At 37.5% G+C, this 25,581-nt stretch overlaps 2 protein-coding genes across 2 annotated transcripts; both read left to right on the top strand.

The window, feature by feature from the left end:
• The first annotated feature begins 273 nt into the window (after window positions 1–273).
• LOC125362491 (olfactory receptor 4C5-like) lies at window positions 274–19,946 on the top strand. The gene is given in 4 exon segments (XM_048361325.1): window positions 274–445; window positions 448–867; window positions 14,697–15,041; window positions 19,741–19,946. Coding segments are annotated over 4 exon segments (1,143 nt in total).
• Window positions 19,947–22,506: 2,560 nt separating this feature from the next.
• On the top strand, window positions 22,507–23,430 carry LOC125361831 (olfactory receptor 4C45-like). Its single transcript, XM_048360433.1, has one exon. The coding sequence runs from the start codon at window positions 22,510–22,512 to the stop codon at window positions 23,428–23,430; it is 921 nt and encodes a 306-aa protein (XP_048216390.1). The 5' UTR covers window positions 22,507–22,509.
• Window positions 23,431–25,581: the final 2,151 nt, after the last annotated feature.

The following is a 25,581-nucleotide window of genomic DNA, read 5'->3' as shown; positions in this document are numbered from 1 at the left end:
CCATGCACAGATAAAGGAAAGGTGTCCACATCATAAAACCATGCTTTGGTACATAAAGGGATGTGTGTGCATGCATGCATGCACATATGTTTTCAATATGAGTGGTGATATGACACACCTTTAAGTGTTGGATTTTTCTGCTTGGTATTTCCATCAGAGTCACAGAAAACAATCCTGACAGAAACTATGTGCCTGTCCAAATTTAGTATACCTTGAATTCAATCCTTGTGCTATCCACAGATAAATGAATAATTTAGATGTCAAAACCAGTTCATGGAGCAAGTGAACAACGTGACAGAATTTATCCTGCTTGGCCTGACCCAGAACCCAGCCATGCAAAAACTCTTATTTGTTGTATTTTTACTTATCTACATTCTCACTCTCATCGGTAACCTACTTATTGTTGTAACAGTCACCACCAGCCCAAACCTGGATTCCCCCATGTATTTTTTCTGTCCTTCTTATCCTTCATAGACAGCTGCTGTTCTTCGACCATGGCTCCTAAAATGATATTTGATCTGCTCAGTGAAAACAAAGCAATCTCCTTTGGTGGGTGCATGACACAGCTCTTTGCAGAACATTTCTTTGGGGGAGTCGAGATAATTCTGCTGACCGTGATGGCATATGATCGTTATGTGGCCATCTGCAAACCTCTACATTACATGATCACAATGAATAAGCGAGCGTGTAACATCCTGGTGTCAATGGCCTGGGCTGGAGGACTTGTTCATGCTTTGATTCTTTTTATGGTCTGGTTGCCCTTCTGTGGTCCAAATGTCATTGACCATTTCATCTGTGACCTTTTCCCTCTCCTCAAGCTCTCTTGCACTGATACTCATATCTTTGGACTCTTTGTTGCTGCCAACAGTGGACTGATGTGTATGCTCATATTTTCTATACTTATCACTTCCTATGTCCTTGTTCTTTGCTCTCTGAAGACTCACAGCACTGAAGAACAGCGAAAGGTCTCAATACCTTTGGCTCACATATTACTGTGGTCATCCCATTCTTTGTACCCTGTATCTTTGTGTAGCTTTGGCCAATGATCACTTTCCCCATTGACAAGGCAGTGGCTGTGTTTTATACTGTGATAACACCCATGATAAACCCTTTAATCTATATACCCTTAGAAACACAGGTGAAAAATGCTGAGAAAGCTCTGGAGCCAAAGGAATGTCTGGAGCCAAAAGTAATCATTCACATGAATAGAGAAGACACAGATAAAATCTATTTGTTTATGCCAAGTGCAACTAATGGAAAGGAGTCTTGAAGTCAGAATATGTGAATGTTAGTATATTTTATTGCCATTGTTTTATAGAATCTTGTGTGGTTCCTGTCATAAGAAATGAAAACTTGAAAAAATGATGACTAAAGATCCCTCCAATTACACATTTCTTATCATTTGCAAGTGAGTGGCCAAAGCCAATTGCTAGTCATTATAAAATAATATATGAAAAATATATATGAAAAATTCATCAATTTATGTATTCACATGAGAACAAATTGTACAAAGCTTTTAGTACAAATTATGTAACTAAAGATTATAATTATAAATATAATTATAATTAAATATACAAATTATATAAGCTAAAGAAATTAATAAACAAATATTTTTGTTGAAACTCATTTTTAACCCAAAGTGAGGAAATTCAGGTAGACATCATGAGAAACAGACAAAAACCAGAAATGAAGGGGTTTTGAGAAGCAAGTCATTTAAGGCAGGACTCATCCCCAAATAAATGTTGTTGTGTTGTGCATTTCCAGGTGTAGTCTTCTTCTATGAATAAATTATTCTCTCTGCCTCCTAAAGAATATAAAATTCTTCTAGGTACAGCTATAATAGAACATGGGATGTAATTTCTCATATAGAACTAATTTGGGGGAGCTCTTTTCCTGTTCAAAAAGATAGTCTTACAATTGAGCACTGGTGGTTCACATCTGTAATCTTAACTACATGTGAGGCTGAGAGTTGGAAGGATTGTGGGTAGAGTTCATCCCAAGCAGAAAAGTTCACAAGACACTCTCTCAAAATAACCAGCACAAAACAGGACTAGATATGTGGTTTGATGGCAGAATGCTACACTAGCAAGCACAAGGCCCTAAATTCAAACCCCATTACCAAAAGTAATTAATTAATTAAAATACCATCTTACATATCACTTCACCATCAAAATGGCTTGTCATGGCCATCTAGTTCCTTAGATGATAATGTCAAAGATAGCAGGCACCAAAGAAAGTTGATCATATCTCAGTAATAAGACCAAAAATTTCTGTACACTCATATGTATGAAGAAGTACAGGACAATGAGATCAGAATTAACTGAGATGCAGACAAAACAATTGACGGATTCATATTTGGAAACTAGAAAAAGAAACTTAGATCAAGGACACAACAGAAGCCTTGAAAATCTTGACAAATATATTTCTAACTTCATAAAGATTGTTATCTGAAATTAATCTTTAACCCAGCTTGTGTCATATATTAAATACAGCACATAAACAGATTATTTTCAAAGGTTAGTAAACAGTTCATTCTTTGGGTCAGGCCAGTTTTTTCTCAATTGTTGCCAACCCATCTACTGCTCACTAAATATCAATGAACTACCATATTATTTCCCAGCTCATTTGTCTTTTAAGTAGTAATCCACTGAGAGAGGTGCTATGTGTCTCATTCAGGTAGAGCCCTCTAGAAGCCAGTGTAACACTCCCTAGTATTCTTTTCCCTATAGAAATCACATGGGCTACTGAGTAACCATGGTAAGAACAACTGCTCTCAAGGCCTACCCATCCCTAGGTCAATGAGCAGGAAATAAAATCGTATGTATTAAATTGTATGTGTTAAAAATAATGTGTTAGCTCAGAAAAAGAAAAGATTCACAGAGAGGACAGGAAAAAAGCACAATGAAATTTTTACTCATTCGTTGGAAAAGACTTGAGGGAAAAAAGTGTTATGTGAAGAAAGAAAGGCCCAGAGAGACAAAGGATGCATGTTTTCCATGATATGTGGAAGTTAGATTTAGCTTGCAAACTCATAAGTAAATACATTGAGTGGTATGCAAGTGTACAGATGTATTATCTGAAATATAACAGATTCAAGGTAGATCTCAAATACTGTAATTCCTTAGAAAAATTCAGAAAAAATAAAACTCCAAGAAGCAAGTAGTACTCAAAGGGGTTGGATTTGGAACCAATGGGAATTGTGTCACCTCTTCCCTCATTTTCTCCATTTTTCCCCTCCCAACCCTCCTCCCCAACAAGTTGTATAGTTCATTTTCAACATAGTGTCTAGTGCTGCATTAGTGTCACTGCTGCATTAGTTCACCCCTTGTCCCACCCTTCTATGCCTCCCCTTACCCCCCACAAAACAAATAAATGTACATAAAAGGCTTAACTTTTAGACTTACTTTATTTAAAATTTTTCATCCTAAAAGGCAATTAAATCTTGTCAAATGAGTATTTTGCAGGGAAATGACAAATGTCACTTGATCCTTTGTTCTTTTGAACAAAGTATAGGATGCTTATTTATTTGCCTATGCTGAACCATCTCTGCCTCCCTGTGATGAATCTGACTTAGTCATGATCAATGACTTTCTATGCTACTGGAATTAATTTGCTAGTATTTTGTTAAGCATTTTTGCAAGTAGACTCATATGGAATATTCACCTGGATTTTTATTTGGTTGCTTGGTTGGTTAAAGCTTTTTTGTTTGGTTGGCTGGGTTTGTTTTGTTTTTATTTGTATTTGAATTCTTTGTTTGACTAGCTTTGAAGGAGGATCCTCTGAATCTCAGCCACCTCAGGAGAAAGGATGACAAGTACGAGCCACCGGTACCTGGCTAAATTATCTAGTTTTTGATAGCAAGAAATCCTGAACATCCAAACTCATTAAGTTAGTCAATAATAAAAAATAATTTTACAATCTCCAAAGGCAACAATGGACAAAATATTCAATACTGGGATTTCCATTTTTCAGATCAGCCATGCCAAGTAAGTAAGTCATGTTTTCAGAGAAAACTCCATTTACTAAACTCAGTCCTATGCTTAGAAAGACATCATAACCTAGAACAGGCTCAACAGTGCATAACTGGGGGGGGGGGGGGAAGATGCCTTCTAAGGACATTTTTGAAATTATATTACTCAAGTCTTATCCTAAACCACAACTGATACACAACCCCTCCTGTACTGCTTTTCTAAAACCAGCCATTAATGGTGTTAGTGGGGAGCCACTGGGAGTAAGGCAATGACCTTCCTTTTGTGATGGCAAAGATTTCATCAGAGCCAATTATGATTCCTCTGAGTGATACAAGTTCAATGACTGGCTAAACCCTGCATGCTACAGAAGTGTATTTAAACATTCCTCTAGAGCCAGCAAAGAAGGAATTGGAAAGAAGGAAGGATCTGTGAATAAATGACAAGCAGAGTAGCAGAACAACGAGAAAAAGATTTGCTTGGGATAAAGTAAGCAAAGTTAGTGGAAAGGGGAAAGAGAGTTGAAAAGTAATCTTGTGGTAGGATTCAAAGAAATTCTTTCTCCATATCGTTTATGGTCACTTAAGAGGCAGAAATTTGGCCAAATTGAGAAAAGGATATATAACCAAGTGAATGTTATGTATTCATTCATTTTTAAGTTGAAAACTGTTATTGAATATTTTAACAATAATAGTGTATTGTCCATGAAGCTATGGTCTCCCTTATAGGGAATAATTAGCACAGGTTTAGGCAAGTCACAGCAGAAGATCACAAGAGCCCAATAGCTATACCCTTATGAACACATAAGATGATGCTGAGTAAAATGAACTCCATGTTATTGAAACGATTTTTATGTCACTGTTGTAACTACTGTCAGTGTGCTATGTGTAACTGTAGCTTCTATTATTGATGATCCTCTTGTATCCCCTTCCTGTGGTTGTACCTACACTATCTCTGTATCTTATCTGAGTATATTGGAAACCATGTATACTGGTAAACAGTGGTACATAGGGTAAAAAATACAAACAACTACAAAAGCAAAAAAAAAAAAGAATTAGAAAAAATAGTGTATTATCATCATAAAGGTGACGTACAGAATGAATACCATTACATGTCACATGAGTGCATTCTTTCTCTTAGTTTTCCCTTCCCATTCCCACTCACAAATTGCATAGTTCAATTTACATATAGTATCTATAATAATGTTAAATATTTTTCCTCTGTTTATATGTTGTCCTTATTCAATTATTTTCAAATTGGAATAAAATCAAAAAGGATTTCTTTTTGAAATTTCACTACGCCCTATGGAAAAGCATGGAAATAAAAATAAAGCCATACAGCCAACAGAAGTGTGAGTTGACAATGGGAATCAAATACAGTATATCCAAATTACAGAATATTCCAGAAAATTATTATTTTAGTGCCCCACCTGAGAGTTCACAGAGTCCATTGAAAGCTTTGTTGCATATGCTGAAATGGGAAGAAAGGAATGACCACACTCAATCTAAGAAAAGGAATTCCACTGTCAACTAGAATCAGGTCAGTAAAAATGAAATATATTTTCCAAAATTTTAGGCACATTAAAAGGTTTTGTTCATTTCTTTTACCCAAAGAAGTTTTTTGTTGTTATATATTTGACTAGAACTTAGTATTTTAATATGAAAATTAATTTGAGCACAATAACAAAAGAAATGTCAAAATCAATATAAAATATCATAAAAACACTATCTGTACATTACTAAAGCAGATGCTGTTATAATGACTAAAATCGATTCTACAGTAAATATAAATGTGCCACTAAATACACTAATTTGTACAGTTTTAGATTGCATGGTTTGAAATTTTTCACCTTTGAATGATTTCTATGTTGCAAGTATGAAATTTAAATTTGTAAATTAAATTCATTTAAATGACTGATTATATAATCACTGTCTACAGGAACCAAGAATGAAAACAATTCAAGGAATATATTTTCTGATCAAAATATATTTTTCCTCATTGTTATTAAAACCGTGGAGTAGTGATGCTGATTTCTATGCCCAGTAATTATGTTTGGGAAATTAAGTTATTTTGGTTTTTTTGGAGGAATTGGGGAAAAATAAGAAAAAAAAGGCAGATAAAGATTGAATACTTCATATTCTTGTACCAACAACACAGACTCAAAAAAAGACCTGTAAGACTCACTCCAATGAAAAATAATAATTTATATGGTATTATTTTCACCAAAAATAAGGAAAAACTAAATCCTGCAAAGGAAGAAATTTCAAATTTTCATCTGACCCAAACCTTCTTGTCTTCTGAATAAGAAATTCAGGGTACTTTATATCTTATTTAATGCAATTTTTATAGGGCAGTGGGAATTGTACCTAATCAAGAATATAATCTATATGTAAACAAAGTATGAGTAACAGGAAATTTTATTTATAAAATACTGTAAGTTCCCAGCCCATTGTCACAGTGAGAGTGCTTTCTACTGGAGTTTGAAGAAATGTAATTTGATAATACTTAAAGTGGAAATGGAAATATGATACTAATTCATTCTTCATTTACATGTAAACTTAACATTATAATTACATTCTAAAAAATACATAAATTAGTGTATACATGTTGATACTCCAAATTCTTGATTCTTTGAATTACTTTTTGTGAGTGTATATTTGCCTCCTTAAACTAATTGAAAATTAAAGACTGGCTTTAAAAAATACTATACTGGACTTCCGGGAAGATGGTGGAGGAGCAGCAGAGCCCCTCTGACATCGCAGTTTTCTCACCCCATAGAAACTTTTACTCCTAGAAAGATAGCCAGAGTAAGTTGTAACAGTACAGGGATTCTGACCAGGAAGGAAAAATCGACTTTGCTCGTCTGAAAACACAGATTTGAGCTCTGGGTGGCATCTCGCCGCCATGCCAGTGCCGGTGCCGGCACAGTGCCCGGCACAGCAACCCGCACTCCACGCGGCTAAAGCACACAGCATAGACCAGGGAGAAATCCTCCAGACGGTGGCTGAGCACGGGCGACCTGAAATCGCAGAGAAAGTGTAAGTACCCCACAAAAGATATTCTCACTCGTGCCCACAGAGCAGCTTCTGGAAGGCAGCCCTTCCCCCAATGCCAGAGTAAAGTGCCATCTTTGCCACTGGCATAGGGTCAGACCAGACTGGAATTAAAGCGGGCCTGGGGAAAGCGAGGTCAAAGGAGCCGTCTTTGAAAAGGGCAAGAGGGACTGACCAGTGAGAGCCAGCTCCGCCCAGGAGAATGCCACCTGCCCTGGCGGGAGGCATGTCCTAGGCCTCGGCTTAGCCAGAGGTGCCCCATCCTGCCCGCCAGAATTTATAATTTAAAGAGAAAGCGGCCAGCAGCTACCGGGGGCACAGAAACACCAGAGGGGGAACAAACAGTTCCGGGGACAGCTAAACGGTCCTGTCACAGAGGAAGCCCAATTCCCAGCCCAAAACAGAGCTGCATTCTATAGCCACCACTGCCAAGGAGGCCACCGCCCCTAGGCAAGCAACTCTCAGCCGGGTAAAACAGGCCAGAGGCGCCCCGCCCTGCTGAGTCCACAGCCTATTCAAACCCAGGCATCAAAGGCAGTGGCCCCACAGCAGACAGAGGAGCCACAGTTCCCGAGACTGCTCACGTCCCCATCTAAAGAGGATGCCCAAGGCCTACCTGCAAGCTGTGCAAACCACAGAGACCCAGGATTGCACCAACAGGGGAGAAGGGTCAGAACAGATCCACCCCTTGCAAACTGAAATCAAGTCAAACCAGCCAATCAGGAAAATAGATGGCAGACCATTGGAAGGAAACCAGAGACTGGGGAAAGACTACCCAAACAAGGAGGACTCTATTTTTTTTCTATTTAAACGTGTTTTTTTTTAAAAAAAATTCTTTTTAATTTTTTCACTTCTGAAACATTGTTGGTTTTTTTTTTGTTTGTTTGTTTGTATTCCATTTTTACCAGTAAGTTTTATCAAGGTTTTTTTGTTTGTTTGTTTGTTTGTTTGGGTTGTTCCTTTTCTGTTTTTTTTTCCTTTTTATTTTTGTTCTTTTTTAAATAATTTTTCTCTGTTTTCTGCATCTGTCTTCCAGTATTTTTACTTTATTTCTCTCTTTGCGTTCTCTTTCTTCAAAAATTACTTTCCTGGGCTAGGGATATGGCCTAGTGGCAAGAGTGCCTGCCTCGGATACACGAGGCCCTAGGTTCGATTCCCCAGCACCACATATACAAAAAACGGCCAGAAGCGGCGCTGTGGCTCAAGTGGCAGAGTGCTAGCCTTGAGCGGGAAGAAGCCAGGGACAGTGCTCAGGCCCTGTCCAGGGCCCACGACTGGCCAAAAAAAAAAAAAAAAATTACTTTCCTATGAATAACACCTCCACTCTTTTCTGCTAACTCTCCATTGTCTATCATTTTAACCTTGTTCTTTCTACTGATTCTACTCTTCTCCACATGTCCACGTCACTGAAACTAAAGCAAAATCACCACCACCACCCCAATACATTTTACTCTATTCTCTTTACTACCTCCAACTTACCCTCCTAAATTACTGCCTGGACCTCCAGGTTCCATTGATTCCTGGTTATTGGATAGAGGGTATCCCAGCTTGATCAGACTGAATCAAAGGGGTTCATAGAGAAAGCCAGTCCTAAAAGAACTTAATATAAAAACAAGAATTGCGTATAGGGTTGAAACAGTAAGTAACTACTGAATACAGGGCCCAGGATCAGTTGTTATATAGAAATTGTATTCTTTAGGAACACCAAATCTAATTTTATAGCAGGTATACAAGGTATCTGTATATAATTGTGAACTTGTAAAATTTACACAACAGTGCTTGGTAAGGGCTGCTTTGGGTCTTAAATGGTGCTCACAGGTGCTGGTAGACTGGCATTCCCAATCCAAATGGGCAGAAGGAACACAAGAAAGATGGCAAACAATTTAGTCTTATCCCCCACTCAAAACAAGCAGGAAGCAGAGCAGTCAATCAAAGACATGGAAGAGAACCCCCAAAATGCTCTACAAAGTCTACTGAAAAACATGATAAACGAAAAGTTTGAATCTCTTCAGTCAAATATTCTAGAGTGTGAGGAGGCAAAGCAAAAATTAATGGAGAATTTCATGGCATCCACAAATAGAAAGATAAATGAACTTCAAGAGTCAAATGAAAAGATAGCTAACCAGCTTAAAGATTTAAGAGACAACACTCAAAACCAAAGTAATGAAGTTAATGAAGAAAAGAAGTCCATACAAGACCTAAGGAAGGACATAGAAATCATCAGGAAAGACCAGTCAGAAGGAAAATAGATTCGAAATCAAGTAGCTAGCCTACAGTCCCGACTAACTGAAGCAGAGGATCGAATCACAGGAGCTGAAGATGCCTTAGATTCTATAGAGAAAGATAAAAAATCAATACAAATCCAGTACAATCAACAAAACAGATCGCTACAGGAGATTCAAGACACGATCAGGATGCCCAATTTAAGGATAATAGGTATAGAGGAAAACTTGGAGAAAGAGGTTAATGGGATAGGCAATCTATTTAACAGAATATTAGCTGAGAACTTCCCAAATATCCAAAAGGAAAGACCTATACAGATACATGAAGCATTTAGAACCCCAATCTGACCAGACTAGAATAGGACATCCCACCAACACATTGTGATCAAAACATGATCTGTGGAGTACAAGAAAAGAATCCTTAAAGCTGTTAGGGAGAAGAAAACAATCACATATAAAGGAAAAGCAATCAGAATTACCCCAGACTTCTCAGCAAAGACCATGAAAGCAAGGAGAGCCTGGAATGAAGTATACCAAACATTAAATAAAAATAACTACCAACCAAGAATTCTGTACCCAGCCAAACTCTCATTCATAGCCAAAGGTCAAATAAAAGTCTTCCACAGTAAGGAAAAACTGAAACAATATATCTCCACCAAACCAGCTTTACAGAAAATCCTCAAATATGTACTATACAGGAAAAATAATCAAGATCCCAATACAGACAGAGAAATGAACCCTAAATAGTAAATATCAGATCAAGAAATGGGAAGACACAGCTTTAAACAAGATAGTGATAATGAAAGGAACAAACAATGATCTCTCAATCCTAACTCTCAGCATTAATGGACTTAATTCTCCAATCAAACGACATAGGCTCATAAGTTGGATCAAAAGTCAAGGTCCATCTTTCTGCTGCCTCCAAGAGACACATCTATCCAGCAAAAGAAAACATCTTCTAAAAGTGAAAGGCTGGAATCAAATCTGTCCAGCAAATGGGCCCCATAAGAAGGCTGGAGTTGCCATCCTAGTATCAGACAAAATTGACTTCGAATTAAAATAGGTAAGAAGAAACAAAGAAGGCTACTACATACTAGTAAAGAGATCTCTCCTACAGGAAGATATAACCATCCTAAATATCTACACACCAAATGCAGGAGCACCCAACTTCATCAAACAAACTCTACTGACTCTAAAAACATTCATAGACCCAAAGACATTGATAGTTGGGGACATTAACACTCCACTATCACCTCTGGACAGATCAACACGCCAAAAACTGAACAAAGAAACCACAGATCTTAATAATTGCATAGACCAACTACACTTAACCGACATCTACAGAATATTCCATCCAGCAACAACAGACTACACATTCTTCTCTGCAGCACATGGAACATTCTCCAAAATAGACCACATCTTAGGACACAAAGAAAATCTGTACAAATTCAGAATTATCAAAAATATTCCCTGCATTCTCTCAGACCACAATGGAATAAATTTAGAGCTCAACTCAAACAGCCACCACAGAAAATCCTACAATTCATGGAGACTAAAAAACACACTGCTGAATTATCAGTGGGTCATTGAAGAAATTAAAACGGATATTCAAATGTTTATGGACTTCAGCCAAGTTGAGGACACAAAGTAACAGCTCCTTTGGGACACAGCAAAGGCAGTACTCAGAGGAAAATTTATATCTCTGAATGCATACATCAACAAACTGGAGAAACAGCAACTCAATAATTTAAGGAAGCACCTTAATTTCCTTGAGACAGAACAACAAGCCAAACCTCAAGTCAATAGATGGCAACAAATAATTAAAATCAAATCAGAATTAAATCAATTAGAGACTAAAAAAACCATCGAAAGAATCAACAAAAAAAAGAGTTGATTCTTTGAAAAAATCAACAAGATAGACCCCTGGCAAACCTGACCAAAAAACGAAGGCAGCACACTCAAATAAACAAGATAAGAGATGAAACAGGTAACATCACCACAGAAATAACCGAAATTCAGAAAATAATGAGGGACTATTTTGCAAATCTTTATGCCAACAAATTCGAGAACTTGGAAGAAATGGATGATTTCCTAGAAAAAATTCATATCCCCAAACTCAACCATGAAGATTTAAACCTTCTAAACAGACTCATATCCAGTATTGAAATAGAAATGGCAATAAATGATCTCCCATCCAAGAAAAGCCCAGGTCCAGATGGATTCACTGCAGAATTCTACAAGGCCTTCAAAACAGAACTCACACGAGTATTTCTCAAACACTTCAAGAGAATGTTCACTACCAGACACATTCTATGAAGCCAGTATAACCCTCAGCCCAAAACTAGGAAGGGACTCATCACGGAAAGAGGACTACAGACCGATCTCCCTAATGAACATAGACGCAAAAATTCTCAACAAAATTCTGGCCAATTGACTTCAACAGGTCATCAAAAAAATCATACACCACGATCAAACTGGATTCATCCCAGGGATGCAAAGTTGGTTTAATGTACGCAAGTCAGTTAATGTAATCTACCACATCAACCGAAGGAAGGTAAAGAACCACATGGTTTTATCTCTGAATGCGGAAAAAGCGTTTGATAAAATCCAGCACCCATTTATGCTAAAAGCCCTGGAGAAACTGGGATTCCAGGGAACATTCTTGAATATAATCAATGCAGTTTATGACAAACCAACAGCAAGCATAACTAAATGGTGAACAACTAAAGCCATTCCCTTTAAAATCAGGAACAAGACAGGGATGTCCACTCTCTCCCCTGCTCTTCAACATAGTACTAGAATTCCTAGCCAGAGCAATTAGGAAAGAAGAAAATATAAAGGGGATCCCAATCAGAAAAGATGAAGTTAAACTTTCTCTCTACGGAGATGACATGATCCTATACCTAAAGAATCCCATAGACTCTACCCCCAAGCTACTAGAGCTGATCCAAAACTTTGGCAAAGTTGCAGGATATAAAATAAGCCTTCAAAAATCAACGGCCTTTCTCTATGCTAACGACCCGAACACTGAGGCTGAAATAAGGAAAGCAACTCCTTTTGCAATAGCCCCCCAAAACATAAAATACCTTAACTAAACAAGTGAAAGACCTCTTTGATGAGAACTATAAAAGCTTGAAAAACGAAATTTAGTCAGAACTAAGGAAATGGAAAAACCTCCCATGCTCCTGGATTGGTAGGATTAATATATTCCAAATGGCAATATTACCAAAGGCTATCTACAAATTCAATGCAATACCCATTAATATCCCAACACCATTTTTTATTTTATTTTATTTTTTTGGCCAGTCCTGGGCCTTGGACTCAGGGTCTGAGCACTGTCCCTGGCTTCTTCCCGCTCAAGGCTAGCACTCTGCCACTTGAGCCACAGCGCCGCTTCTGGCCGTTTTCTGTATATGTGGTGCTGGGGAATCGAACCTAGGGCCTCGTGTATCCGAGGCAGGCACTCTTGCCACTAGGCTATATCCCCAGCCCACCAACACCATTTTTTAATGAAATAGAAGAAGCAATCCAGAAATTCATATGGAACAATAAAAGACCTAGAATAGCAAAAACACTCCTAAGCAGAAAGAACAGTGCTGGAGGAATTATAATACCCAACTTCAACCTGTATTATAAAGCTATAGTAATAAAAACGGCTTGGGATTGGCACTGGAACAGGCCTGAAGACCAATGGAACAGAATTGAACATTTGACCCAGAAATGAACCCACAGAACTACGCCTACTTAATCTTTGATAAAGGAGTTAAAACAATAATATGGAAGAAAGATAGGCTCTTTAACAAGTGGTGCTGGCAAAACTGATTCAACACATGCAACAAACTAAAACTAGATCCTTATATATCACCCTGCACCAAAATCAATTCCAAATGGATTAAAGATCTCGAAATCAAAACAGACACCCTGAAAACACTAAAGGAAGGAGTAGGAGAAACTCTTGGGCTCCTTGGCGCAGGACGGAACTTCCTTAACAAAGACCCAGAAAGGCTACAAATCAAAGAAATTTTGGACAAATGGGACTGCATCAATCTTCAGAGTTTCTGCACGACAAAGGACATAGCTCTCAAGATAAACAGAAAGCCCACAGACTGGGAGAAGATCTTTACTGGACATTCAACAGACAAGGCCTCATCTCTAAAATATATGCAGAACTAAAAAAATTACCTTCTTCCACAACAAAACCGCAAAGAACCAATAGCCCCCTCATCAAGTGGGCTAAAGACTTACAAAGAGACTTGTCTGATGAGGAAATGAGAATGGCCAAGAGACATATGAAAAAGTGCTCTACATCACTGGCCATAAAAGAAATGCAAATCAAAACAACATTGAGATCCCATCTCACCCCAGTAAGAATGTCTTATATCAAGAAAACTAATAATAACAATTGTTGGACGGGACAAGGCAACAAACAGTACAAGAAATGTATCCAATGCCTAACATATGAAACTGTAATCTCTCTGTACATCAGTTTGATAATAGAAATTTGGAAAAAAAATACTATACAGAAAAAACCTCTATACAGAACTGTGCACTATTTCCATATTTACTACCGAAGGTATGGAAAGAAAAACAATGAAATAAAGGCTCTTGTAGAGTGAGACTAAATAGGTAATATGCAAATGAGGAAGGCCCCATGAGCTATAACTATAGCTTCATACATTTAGAAAGGATGAAACTCGATCTACAACTGTATCTATCTCTAGAATGGTATGAACTTACATGATGAAAAGAAATTATACATAAATCAACATAATTGGTTCAGATTTAGCAAAATTGAAAGAATTAGTATCAAAGAAGAGTTGACCAACAAGATGTAAATAAAACAAATATGAATTCAAAGTAATTGATATTGAGGGCATCTACAAGGACATCACAGCACTTAAATTAATCAAGGTTTTTTTGTATCAAGATGAAACTTTGGAGGTGAACTGTAAGTCAAAATTCATAAAATTACCAGGCCATATTGGACTGCTTGTAAGCTATTACCAATATTCCATTGAAACGAACTCTTCTTTCACATTATCTGCAAAATGGCACAAATCGATAAATAGCATGGCTTCATTAATTTCACATAACAAAAATAAAGAGGTGACAAAGCATTTGAATACTAAGTTCAAGTAAAATGACTGGCTAGTACTATGATTCTATTTTCAGGAAGATCATACAAACACACAAGAGAAATTCACGGAAAGGATGAAAAACATGACAGAATTCAGGCTGCTGGGCCTCATCCACGACAAAAAACTCCAGAAGCTCTTGTTCGCAGTGTTTAATCACCTATTTAGTCACAATAACAGGTAACACATTCATTTCAGTCACCATCTTCACCAGCCCAGCCCTGGGGTGTTCCATATACTTTTTCCTGTCCTACTTGTCCCTTATGTGTGACTTAATACCACTACTGGATTTGGCCTGTAATGACACTCACACTTTAGGGCCTCTGATCGCGGCCAACAGTGGCTCACTGTGTTTGCTCACTTTCACTGTGTTGCTTGCTTCCTATGTGAACATCCTGTACTCCCTGAGGAATCACAGTTCTGAGGGACATCACAAAGCCCTGTTCACCTGTGCCTCTCACATCACTGTGGTGATCTTATATTTTGTACCTTGTTCATACCTGTACCTAAGGCCTATAGTTTCATTCCCAGCTGACAAACCTGTGACTGTGTTTTGTACCCTAATAATACCTATGTTGAATCTGTTAATCTACACTCTCAGGAATGTGGAGGTCCAGAAGGCTATGAAGAAGCTCTGGGTTCAAATAATAAAGGCTGTGATATGTAAATGTCATGATTTCTGTATTTGTAAATGTAGTGATCATTTATAGAAACTCAATCTCCCTAAATAGTGATTTAAAGAGAAATACTGATCATTTCTGCCCCATCTTTTTACATGACATAATAATTATTTGTACATACAATTATGTATATGCTATAGACTGATGACATGTAGATCATGTGTTTAATCATATGAAGGTTTATTACCTTATTTTTATCTGCATAAATGTCCATTATTTCTGTATCAGGAATTGCTAATCTTCTCTATTCGGTCATTGATAAGATACAAGATATTTTTTCATGCATCCCAGAGCTGTACAATGTTAGAACTTTTCCTCCTATAGAAATGGATTTTGGTGCCCAGTATCAAAACTTACCTCTATTAGTCTTCTTATGTCCTTCCTAATTTCTTCACACCAAAATTGAATTTTCAACTTTATGAGATCAAATCATTACTTTTGTTTTTTTTCTTTAAGTAAGAAAATACAGCATTTGTCTTCTGTGCCTGATTTACTTCCTTTAGATTGAGTCTTCTACTTCTACTCACATTGCCACATTCTGATCTTTGTACAGCTAAATATTGCATAGTATAAACATACCAAATTTTCTTAATCCAATCATCCAGTGAGAGGCACAACAACTTTCATTAAGAGCACTATGCAGAGCTGGACTGGAATACTCATTAAGACACAGTTGTAATGCTGACAAGGCTCACAACATATTTCAGAGGTCCATGCAGTGTTTAATGTTGTTCACGTCATAAGAAGGATAAATACCAGGCAAATCCAGTTTAAATCCATGTTCTTGGCAACATGTTAAAATCATAAAAAAAAGTTATAAAGTCATACAACTTTGAATAATATTGTAAGAAAAGCCCCCATGAGTAGAACGTACAAATGGCTTATAGAAGTCCAATTTTTGTCATCCGTAGATGTGAAGGCTTTCAACAAAATTCTTGGTACCTTTCATAATCACCATGGAAGCCAAAATCAAGTTTCCTTTGAAAAGATGAAAAGGAACTACATAGGGAAACACTGTAGACTGGTATGGAATGTCCTCAAAGGGTTAACTGAGCAACATGTACTCTCAATTATCCCAAGTTTGAGAAGTTTGCCTGTGTTCTCCTGTTGTACCAATGGAAAACATTTTCCTTTGAGAACTTTGTAAAACATTCAAACCTCTCTCATGTTATACCAATAGAATACTTGTTGCTTAACACAATCATAGGAAGAAAGCATTGCCACAATATTTTCACAAAAATTTATTTTGCAATGACCTTTCCACCAAATCATATGATATATAATTATCTAAAAAGAATGGGGAGACAGTTGGATACCAATGTCTCACACCAGTAGTTCTGCCTACTGATGATACTAGATCTGAGGAATACAATTCAAAGTTACCCTGGACAGCTAAGCTCAATGACACTCTTTTCCCCTATAGGTCACCAAAAGGCCAGAAATGGAGCTGTGGTTCTAGTGGTAAAACACTAGTCTCAGGAAATAAAGCTCAGGGACAGCATCCCTGAGCTCAAGCCCCAAGACTATCCCAGTGCTCCCCCCCCCCAAAATGGAGAGTTAATTACACTGGACCCAAAGAAATTAAAATAACTAGATATAAACAAAACAATGATAGTAAACTAAAAAGTATAAACCATTAAAGAAAATTAAGAAGACATTCTGTTGTAGAGCTGACTCCATCTTGATTAGGGAAACATGGTAGGAAATGTTGCGATGAATAGAGCAGACTCCATCTTGATTATTAGGTCAACCTGACTCCAAAATTCTGTTTCTGTAAGTGGCTTGCTTACTTGTTGATTGCTCAACCCTCTGTGTCAACCTCCTACATCAGTGCCACGCTGGATTCTTTGTTTCTTATTCTATCCCATGCATCAAGCCCCTACATCTGTGCTATGCTTTTACCTTGATAAACCTTGATAACTGAAGGGTGGGGGCTCTCCATTCAGATCCACTGCATCCGTTAAGAACGTGAGCCCAGGGTCAAGCTTGCAATAAAGACTTGTGCGTTTGCATCAGAATCAGCAACTTGGTGGTTTTGGGGGACCCCAAATCTGGGCATAACAATTCAACATAGAAAGACTTCTCATGATGGTGAAGCAAAATATCAGTACTTTGAAAATGACTTTACTACCAAAGTTATCAGCTGATTTTATACAATCCCAATCAAAAACCAAACATATTCTTCGCAGAAATACAGAAAGAAAAGAACTTACACAGACACAAAAGATTCAAAAGGGCCAAGCAATCTTGATAAAAAAAAAAAAGAGAGAAAGAGTGATGGTAGACATATCTTAATAACTGACTTCAAAATAGAAAACAGAGCCATAGTAACAAAATGGCATAATTTAATGTTGGCTCAAGATCACAAACATAAAACAATGGATTTGAAAAGGGATAAGCCCTCACTGCTACCTATTTGCATTTCCACAAGAATGCCACAAGCCTATGGTGCTGGGAAAACTATAAATCCACTTGCAGAGGATTCAGAATAGGACCCTGTACAAAATCAGCTCAGACTTCATCAAATAACTTCCCATATGGCCTGTGACTTTGAGCCTACTACAGAGACACTGAAAGAAAATGCCTGAGAGAAGCCTGGGCAAGACTTGGTTAGTAGAACTCCAGTAGTTCAGGAATCAAGAAGGAGGATTGACAAGTCTGATTGTCAAGAAGGAAGATCCCAATGCAGAGCAAATGTGATCAGAGTACATTTATATTTACATAAGAGTCTAATTAATATCCTAATAAATTCCATTATTTTACACAATTAATATGTGCAAATAAAACTTACAAGGGATACGATGACAAAGAGTCAGTTTGCTGAAAGACTATGGTGAAAAACAATAACTTGAAAATACCCATGAAAGGTTTCTCTTTTGGGGGTCCCTGATTTCAGAATTGTATGGCGTTAGTTTAAAGGAAAAGATAGGTTTACAAGGAAGCAATAAGAATAAGCAGGAGTGGGAGGAGAAGAAGTGAAGAAAGAAGAAGAAGAAGAGGAAAAAGAAGAGAATGGAGTAGAACAGAAACAGGAGAAAGAATAGGAAGAGGAATAGAAAGGTGACTACACGATAGGTTGTCCCCAGTTCTTCATGCTGCAGAAGCTGAAAGAAATAAGACAGTGAAATCTCCATTCTAGACTGCTTTTCCCAACACTCAGATATAATGTCCATGGCCGTTTGCTGAGTGTGATTTTCTCAATAATGTCTAAATCTATCATCATCTTCCTTTAAGGCAGTACAGAAAAAGAGATGTATTCCTCTCACTTAACCAGGAAAATATGTAAAGAATCACATTGAAAACCATAATCTGACATTTCAATTATCCAAACTTTGGGAAAACTTTGGTAGCTGGGAAATCTCCCACAAAATATCTCACTTGTCAATAAGAAAATCATTTCTACAATTGCTCAGAGAAATCAAACACAAAATCTTCTTTTTTAGCTCAGAAGTTGGTTTATTTAAAATTATATTCCAGATTTAATTTTCTAATATTTTTGTGGTTTGTGCTATTTTTTCTTTATTGTCAAAGTGAAGTACAGAGGGGTTATAATTTCACATGTAAGGCAGTTGGTACATTTCTTATCCAACTTCTTACCTCCTCCCTGATTTTTCCCCACCTCTCTCCGCTCCCTTGTATACCCCCCCCACATGAGTGGTATGGTTGTTTATACCAAATGGTTTAGTATGTATTGCTTTTGTAATTGTTTGTCTTTTTATACTTTGCCTCTCAATTTTGGCATTCCCTTTCCCATCCCTAGTTCTAACATATGTATATACAGTATCCAGGGTACTAAGATCAGATACAGTGATAGCAGGTGTAAAACCATGGGAATGGAATATGAGAGAAAAAAACAAAAAGAATGGTACTGTTTCACATGGCATGTTGAAAATAATTACAACAGTGATATACCACTTGTATAAATGACTTGGAGTTCATTTCGTTTAGCATAACCTTATGTATTCATACAGGTATAGCTATCGGGCTATTGTGATCTACAGCTATGACTAACCTAAACATGTATTCTCTATGAGGGAAACCATAGCATCCTCGTTTCGTTGGATCACTTCACTTAGTATGACTTTTCCAAGTCCTTCCATTTCCTTATGAATAGGGCAGAGACACATGAAGAAGTGCTCCACATCACTGTTCATAAAGGAAATGCAAATCAAAACAACGCTGAAATTCCACCTCACCCCAGTAAGAATATCCATCATCAGGAAAACTAATAACAAATGCTAGAGGGGATGTGGACAAAACAAACCCTACTACATTGTAAACTTGCTCAACAACTCTGGAAACTGGTATGGAGGTTCCTCAGAAGGCTAAACATAGAGCACCCCTATGACCCAACAGCCCCAATTTTGGGCATCTGCCCAAAAGATTACAAGCAATATCACACTAAACCCAGCAACACCCACTGTTCAATGCAGCACAATTTGTCATTGCTAAAATATGGACCAACCCAGATGACCCACAATAGACTAGTCGATAAGCAAAATGTGGTACATATACACAATAGAATTTTATGCCTCTATCAGAAAGAACAACACTGGCACATAATCTCAAATTATGGTGTATCCACTCGTCAGAGCAGACCTTTTGGCTATATGAGTCATATTTTCAGAGAGAAATCCATTCTCTATATGTTACACTATGCATACAACATGCTATATCTTAAGCCAGATTCACCAATGTTCACAAACATGAAGAGGTTTTCAAAAGTATGGTGCACAACATAGAACCTAAACTAGAACCAAAGTACTTCACTAACCTCAACTCAACTGCAGATCTAAAAGTGACCACTAATGACATTTGTGTGTACCAACTGGGAAATGTGAAATTTACTGATTATTGCCTAGGCAGTGATTTCAGTACAACTACTTAGTAATCCTCTAGAGACTTTAGGGACCAATGGATGACCAAATCGTGCACTGGGTAAATGGTACTTAAGCATTTCTTGAGTGAGGGAATAGAGAAAAATGCATGAAAGACGGGAGCAGAGCCAGGGAGCAACAAGGTAAGGATTTATTTGAATGACATTACTCTTGAGTTTAGTTAGTGGGTTTTGAAAGGAGATCTTGAGCTAAGATGGAAAAATACTATTTCTACACATTTTTTGTGCTCTAAAGAAAAAAGTAATGGGCAAATTAAGAGAAAGAATCAAACACAAATGATTTTATTTACTTACACATTTTATGCTTGTATATATTTTTTCCTGGATTGGCTAACAGGGATTTTTTTTTTTGCTGTTTTTAACTTCAGATTGAACATAACTCAAAGATAGCAAGACAGAGAGACAGATAGATAGACAAATGGTCAGATAAATAGATGATAGGTTGTCCATGAATTTTTTAGGCTTTTATAAGAAAAAAGAAGTGTGTACCAATTAAACCCTGGAATATTCCGAGTTTGCTACCTGAAACAATACATTGTCTGTAGAAACCCTGACTGACAGTGACAACTCCAAGAACAAAATGTACAATTGGAGAATTATCTAAAAATATGATGTCTCCAGTGCCCCCACGTTGCATCCCATGGAGTCTATGCATTTGGCTAAAGGAGAAGAAACCAAAGACAGCATTCAACCTGAAAACAGAGGATTCCATAAACTCTTCCACCCAAGTCAGTGAGAACTACATCTTTTCCACAAATTCTAAGATTTACTTCTTTAGGCAATGTGCTTTTTTTGAAACAATTTTTGAGGTACATATATGACTTCAATCTGAATATCCTTACTATGAAAATGAAATTGGACAAGCCAGTATGTAAATCAAAATCAAAAGCTTTGTTTCTAATTTGTACATCAGCTACTGTTAAAATGACATGGTAATTTTTAAGACCTAAGTATGTCTTCTTAAACCTATTGATTCTATATATTTCTATTTGTGATACCCTTTGTGTTCTTTCCATACTGTGACTCTGATGATGAGATTTGTGAATTAAATCTAATAGGAATGACTAGTCATCACTTTTAAGAGACAAAATAGCAAGAAAACAACTCAGAATAAAATTTCATAAAAATCACAAATTTTCTTACATACATTTATCGAACTGTTAACTTCTAACTCCAAAATATCTTTGGATTATTCTTCGACAGAGATTTGGGGTGAGGAATAGACAAAAATCCATCTTCACGCCTATTAATTGGGCCCCTGTGTTTTGCTCTACTATTATTATATTTATTATTAATTATTAGCATTATTTCAAGCTTATAGTACAGAGGGGTTACAGTTACACAATTCAGGCAATGAGTACATTCGTTTTGAACAGTGTCACTCCCTGTGTTATTTTCTCCTAGTGTTTCCCCTGTCAACCTCTTGTTCCACAACCTGTACTGTTGATTTCCAACACAATGTCCAGTGGGTATGACTGCTGAATTAGTTCTCCCTTTGTCCCACTGTTTCTATGCTTCCCTTTTCCCTTGGAGTGGGCCCAGTATTTACCTATAGCAGGAAGAATAAGTCATAGAGCTCAGGTACTTTAGATTTAGTAAGACTTCACTCTTGGCATCAGAAAAAAATGACTTCAATAAAAAACTGTGCTTCATATAATTATAATTACACATGCAGAATAGATAACTACCATACCAAAATAATTAACATTAAGGATATTTTCTGCCAGTCCACAATAAGGAAACTGTGCCATTTTGGAGAACAGATTTAGAAGAAGCAGGGACATTTGGAAGTGAGTCACAGCCAATATTTCTAATAGATCCAGGGGCTAGTGGCTAAGGCCTGTAATCTGAGCTACTACAGATGTTATAATCTGATTATCTTCCACGCAAGCCACTCTGAACAGGAAAGTCTGTGAGATTCTGAAACCAATTAACCACCAGAAAACTAGAAGTGGTGCAGTAACACAAAGTGAGAAAGCACTAGAGTTTAGAGATAAATCTTGGGGAAAGTGCCCAAGTTCTGAGTCATATAAATGACCAAATATTAAACTTAAATTATTTATAACAGAAACTAAATTTGCTATACAAATTGTCACTTACTATAAGTATCCCAGGTAAATAAACCAGCATTAAAATAATATGTTTTAAGACTTCGTTAAAATTATTTGGGAAAAGGGAGAAGTAAGTGAATGGGTCAATCCATCAATTTCATGGATCAGAACAAAAGAGATGACAAAATATTTTTGTACTGATTTGAACCTCACATTACTGAGAAGTACTATTTATTTCCAGGTGAACCACACGAGAACAACCCACGATACATTAAAACAAACAATGGGGGCTGGGGATATAGCCTAGTGGCAAGAGTGCCTGCCTCGGATACACGAGGCCCTAGGTTCGATTCCCCAGCACCACATATGCAGAAAACGGCCAGAAGCGGCGCTGTGGCTCAAGTGGCAGAGTGCTAGCCTTGAGCGGGAAGAAACCAGGGACAGTGCTCAGGCCCTGAGTCCAAGGCCCAGGACTGGCCAAAAAAAAAAAAAACAAACAAACAATGAACAATGTGACAGAATTCATCCTGCTGGGTCTCACCCAAGATCCAGAACTCCAGAAGCTCTTGTTTGCTGTGTGTTTAATCACCTATTTGGTCACACTAGCTGGGAACACACTCATCTCAGTCACCATCTTTGTCAGCCCAGCCCTGAGGAGCCCCATGTACTTTTTCCTATCATATTTGGCATTTATTGATATCCTCTACCCTACTTCCATTGCTCCCAAAATGATTGTGAACTTGGCATCTGGTAGGACCACCATATCCTTCAATGGCTGCATGGCACAGCTTTTTGCTGAACACGTGTTTGCTGCTGCAGAGATCATCTTGCTCATAGCTATGGCCTTTGATCGCTGTGTGGCCATCTGCAAGCCCTTGCACTACACCACCATCATGAGCCAACCTGTGTGCTCTTTCATGGTAGGGGCAGCTGGAGTATTGGGGGTCATTCATGGAGGGATACAGGTGTTATTTATTGCTCTATTGCCCTTCTGTGGGCCCAATGTCATTGACCACTTCATGTGTGATTTAATACCACTGCTGGAGTTAGCCTGCACAGACACTCACACTTTGGGGCCTCTGGTCACTGCCAACAGTGGCTCACAGTGTTCAATCTCATTTTTGATGCTGCTTGCTTCCTATGTGAACATCCTGTACTCCCTGAGGAATCACAGTTCTGAGGGACGTCGCAAAGCCTTGTCGACATGTGCCTCTCACATCATTGTGGTGATCTTATTCTTTGTACCTTGCTCATACCTGTACATAAGGCCTGTGGTCTCTTTCCCCATCGACAAATGTGTGGCTGTGATTTTCACCCTTTTAACACCTATGTTGAATCCTTTAATCTACACCCTCAGGAATGAGGAAATGAAAAGGGCTATAAAGAAGCTCTGGGGTCAAATAATGAAAGTTGATGATATGTAAATCTCATAATTTCTGTGTTTAAAAATATATGGATGTTTTGGAATATCATTTATTCTCTTCATTAATAAAATTAAAATAGTTATCTTTCCTGCTTCAAATTCATGTCACAGAATACTTACAGTGATTTATAGGCTCCAGACAGTGAATTGTGTTGAATCGCATGAAGAGACTAAGCATTTCTATTTCCTTAACATTTTTTTTCTTTCTGTATCAAGAAGCTTTAATCATCTCTATTTTGTTATTCAGGAAATGTAAAATAAAGGTTTGTGAATTGCTGTGCAATAGTATATTAGAAAAAAGAATAAACCCTAGTAGTAGAAATGCCCTTGAGGAGGACAAAACAGACCTCCTTAAGAGAAAGTTCCTCTATACTTGGGGTACTCTAACAAGATGTACAGCCTCTGAGAATCACCCAGAAGGCACAAAAATGACACAATTCACAAGCTACTGATCTCTGGGCTCCCTTGCACTGAAAAATCTACAGTCTCCTCCGTACCAAAGAAACACTTAGACAGCATTGCATGTGACAGCTTCAATTCTCAGTTGGCAGACTACTGCATGCCAACAAATATGCTTTTGTTTCCTAAGGTTCACTGGCACTTTACTCTTCCATTCACTAACATTGCCTCTGTTCCCACCTTTCATCCACCAAAATTCTCTATTTGGTAAAGAATATAAAGGATCCAAGACACCTGTTATGTATCACAACCCACTGGAAAGTACTTGGTAGGACTTTGAAATTCCCCAATCTTGGTAGCTGAAATCCTTCCACCTAAATCCCTTTAGTTGTCAAGGATAAAACATTTTCCAAACTCTGCCTAACCCAAGTATTGGCATTTCCTCAAAGAAACTGTGCTATTTAAATAAGTCAGGGTTTATGAGAGGAATCCATTCTCTAACGCTCACTTATGTTTTTCACCACAGGACACCCTCAACATTGTCACAATTAGAGTGCAGAAAAACTCAATCAAGAGGTTTTCAAAATTATGTTATTCATGTTCTGTGCCAAATTATAGCAAGGACATAAGCTCTAACTTTCTTCTAACTACATTTCTAAAACTGGTCACTAATACTTTTTGTTCATAGCATCCGTGATTATTGCTACCTTGTTCATAATAGCCGAATTAAGGAAACAGCTCAGATGTCATACAACAGATGAGTGGATCAAAACAACATGGTACGCATATACAGTGGAATAGTACACAGTCATGATAAAGAAAACATTAAGTCACTTTCTGGGAAATGGATGGACCTAGAACAACACTGTTAAACGAGATAAACCAAGGTAAGAGACACAAACGACTCATATTTTCTCTCCAATGAATAAGTTAGGTCTAAAATACAATAGGACTTGATAAACTATACAGAACTCTAAGCATTCACACACAGTGAGACCATAGGAAGATACTCTTAGGGGAACAACACAAAACAATAATGCCTGTGTACTTCTGATCATTCAAAGTACTATTGATTGAAAAACAAAAAGGCAGAAAATGAAGATAGAGAAGTTTTCTTTATGTTTGTTTTCATTTCTTTCCATCTTGTTTGTTCATTTATCTGATTTGGGGAAGGCAAGAAGGGCAGAGAAAGGCAGGGACAAAGGGTAAACAAATGCAGCAGGGATACTCACTAGACATTATGTTGAAAATACTCTATACAACTTGTGAATGGGCATGGGAGGGAAAAACTGGAGAAATCATGTGAAGAGGAAACACTGTCCACAAAGAAATGTACTTATTACCTCAAATGTTTAACTGGATCTCCTCTGTTACATCACTTTCATAATGGCAATAAAAAAAATAAATAGAAAGAAAATTGATCACTAATTATGTTTGCTCATACCACCTGGGAATAAAATAAATCACACTGATTTTGTCTCACAAAGATTCTAGCAAAAGCTAATTATTAATCCTCTGGGTAATTCAGAGGCCAAAGCATGAAAAAATCTAAATTCCATTAGTGTATTTAACTGTTGCTGTAGAGTCAATAAAGAAAGAATCACAAAGAAGGACAGTGAGTAAATTAGAATGCAGAGCCGAGGACAACAAAGGAAAGATTTGTTTGGGAGACTGCAATTTGGCTTGCCTTGTCTCTAAGAAAATAGGGTAGAAACAAGAATTTAGATAATAAGTGAAACACATATCTCCACAT

This window comes from Perognathus longimembris, chromosome 13, assembly GCF_023159225.1.
Source record: "Perognathus longimembris pacificus isolate PPM17 chromosome 13, ASM2315922v1, whole genome shotgun sequence".
NCBI classification, from domain to species: domain Eukaryota; kingdom Metazoa; phylum Chordata; class Mammalia; order Rodentia; family Heteromyidae; genus Perognathus; species Perognathus longimembris.
Note: the sequence above shows the minus strand (reverse complement) of the source record. Positions and strands in the feature narration are given on the sequence as shown.

Bases quoted from the DNA above. Each gene is read 5' to 3' on its own strand.
- LOC125361831 (XM_048360433.1), top strand. From the start codon at position 22,510: ATGAACAATGTGACAGAATTCATCCTGCTGGGTCTCACCCAAGATCCA.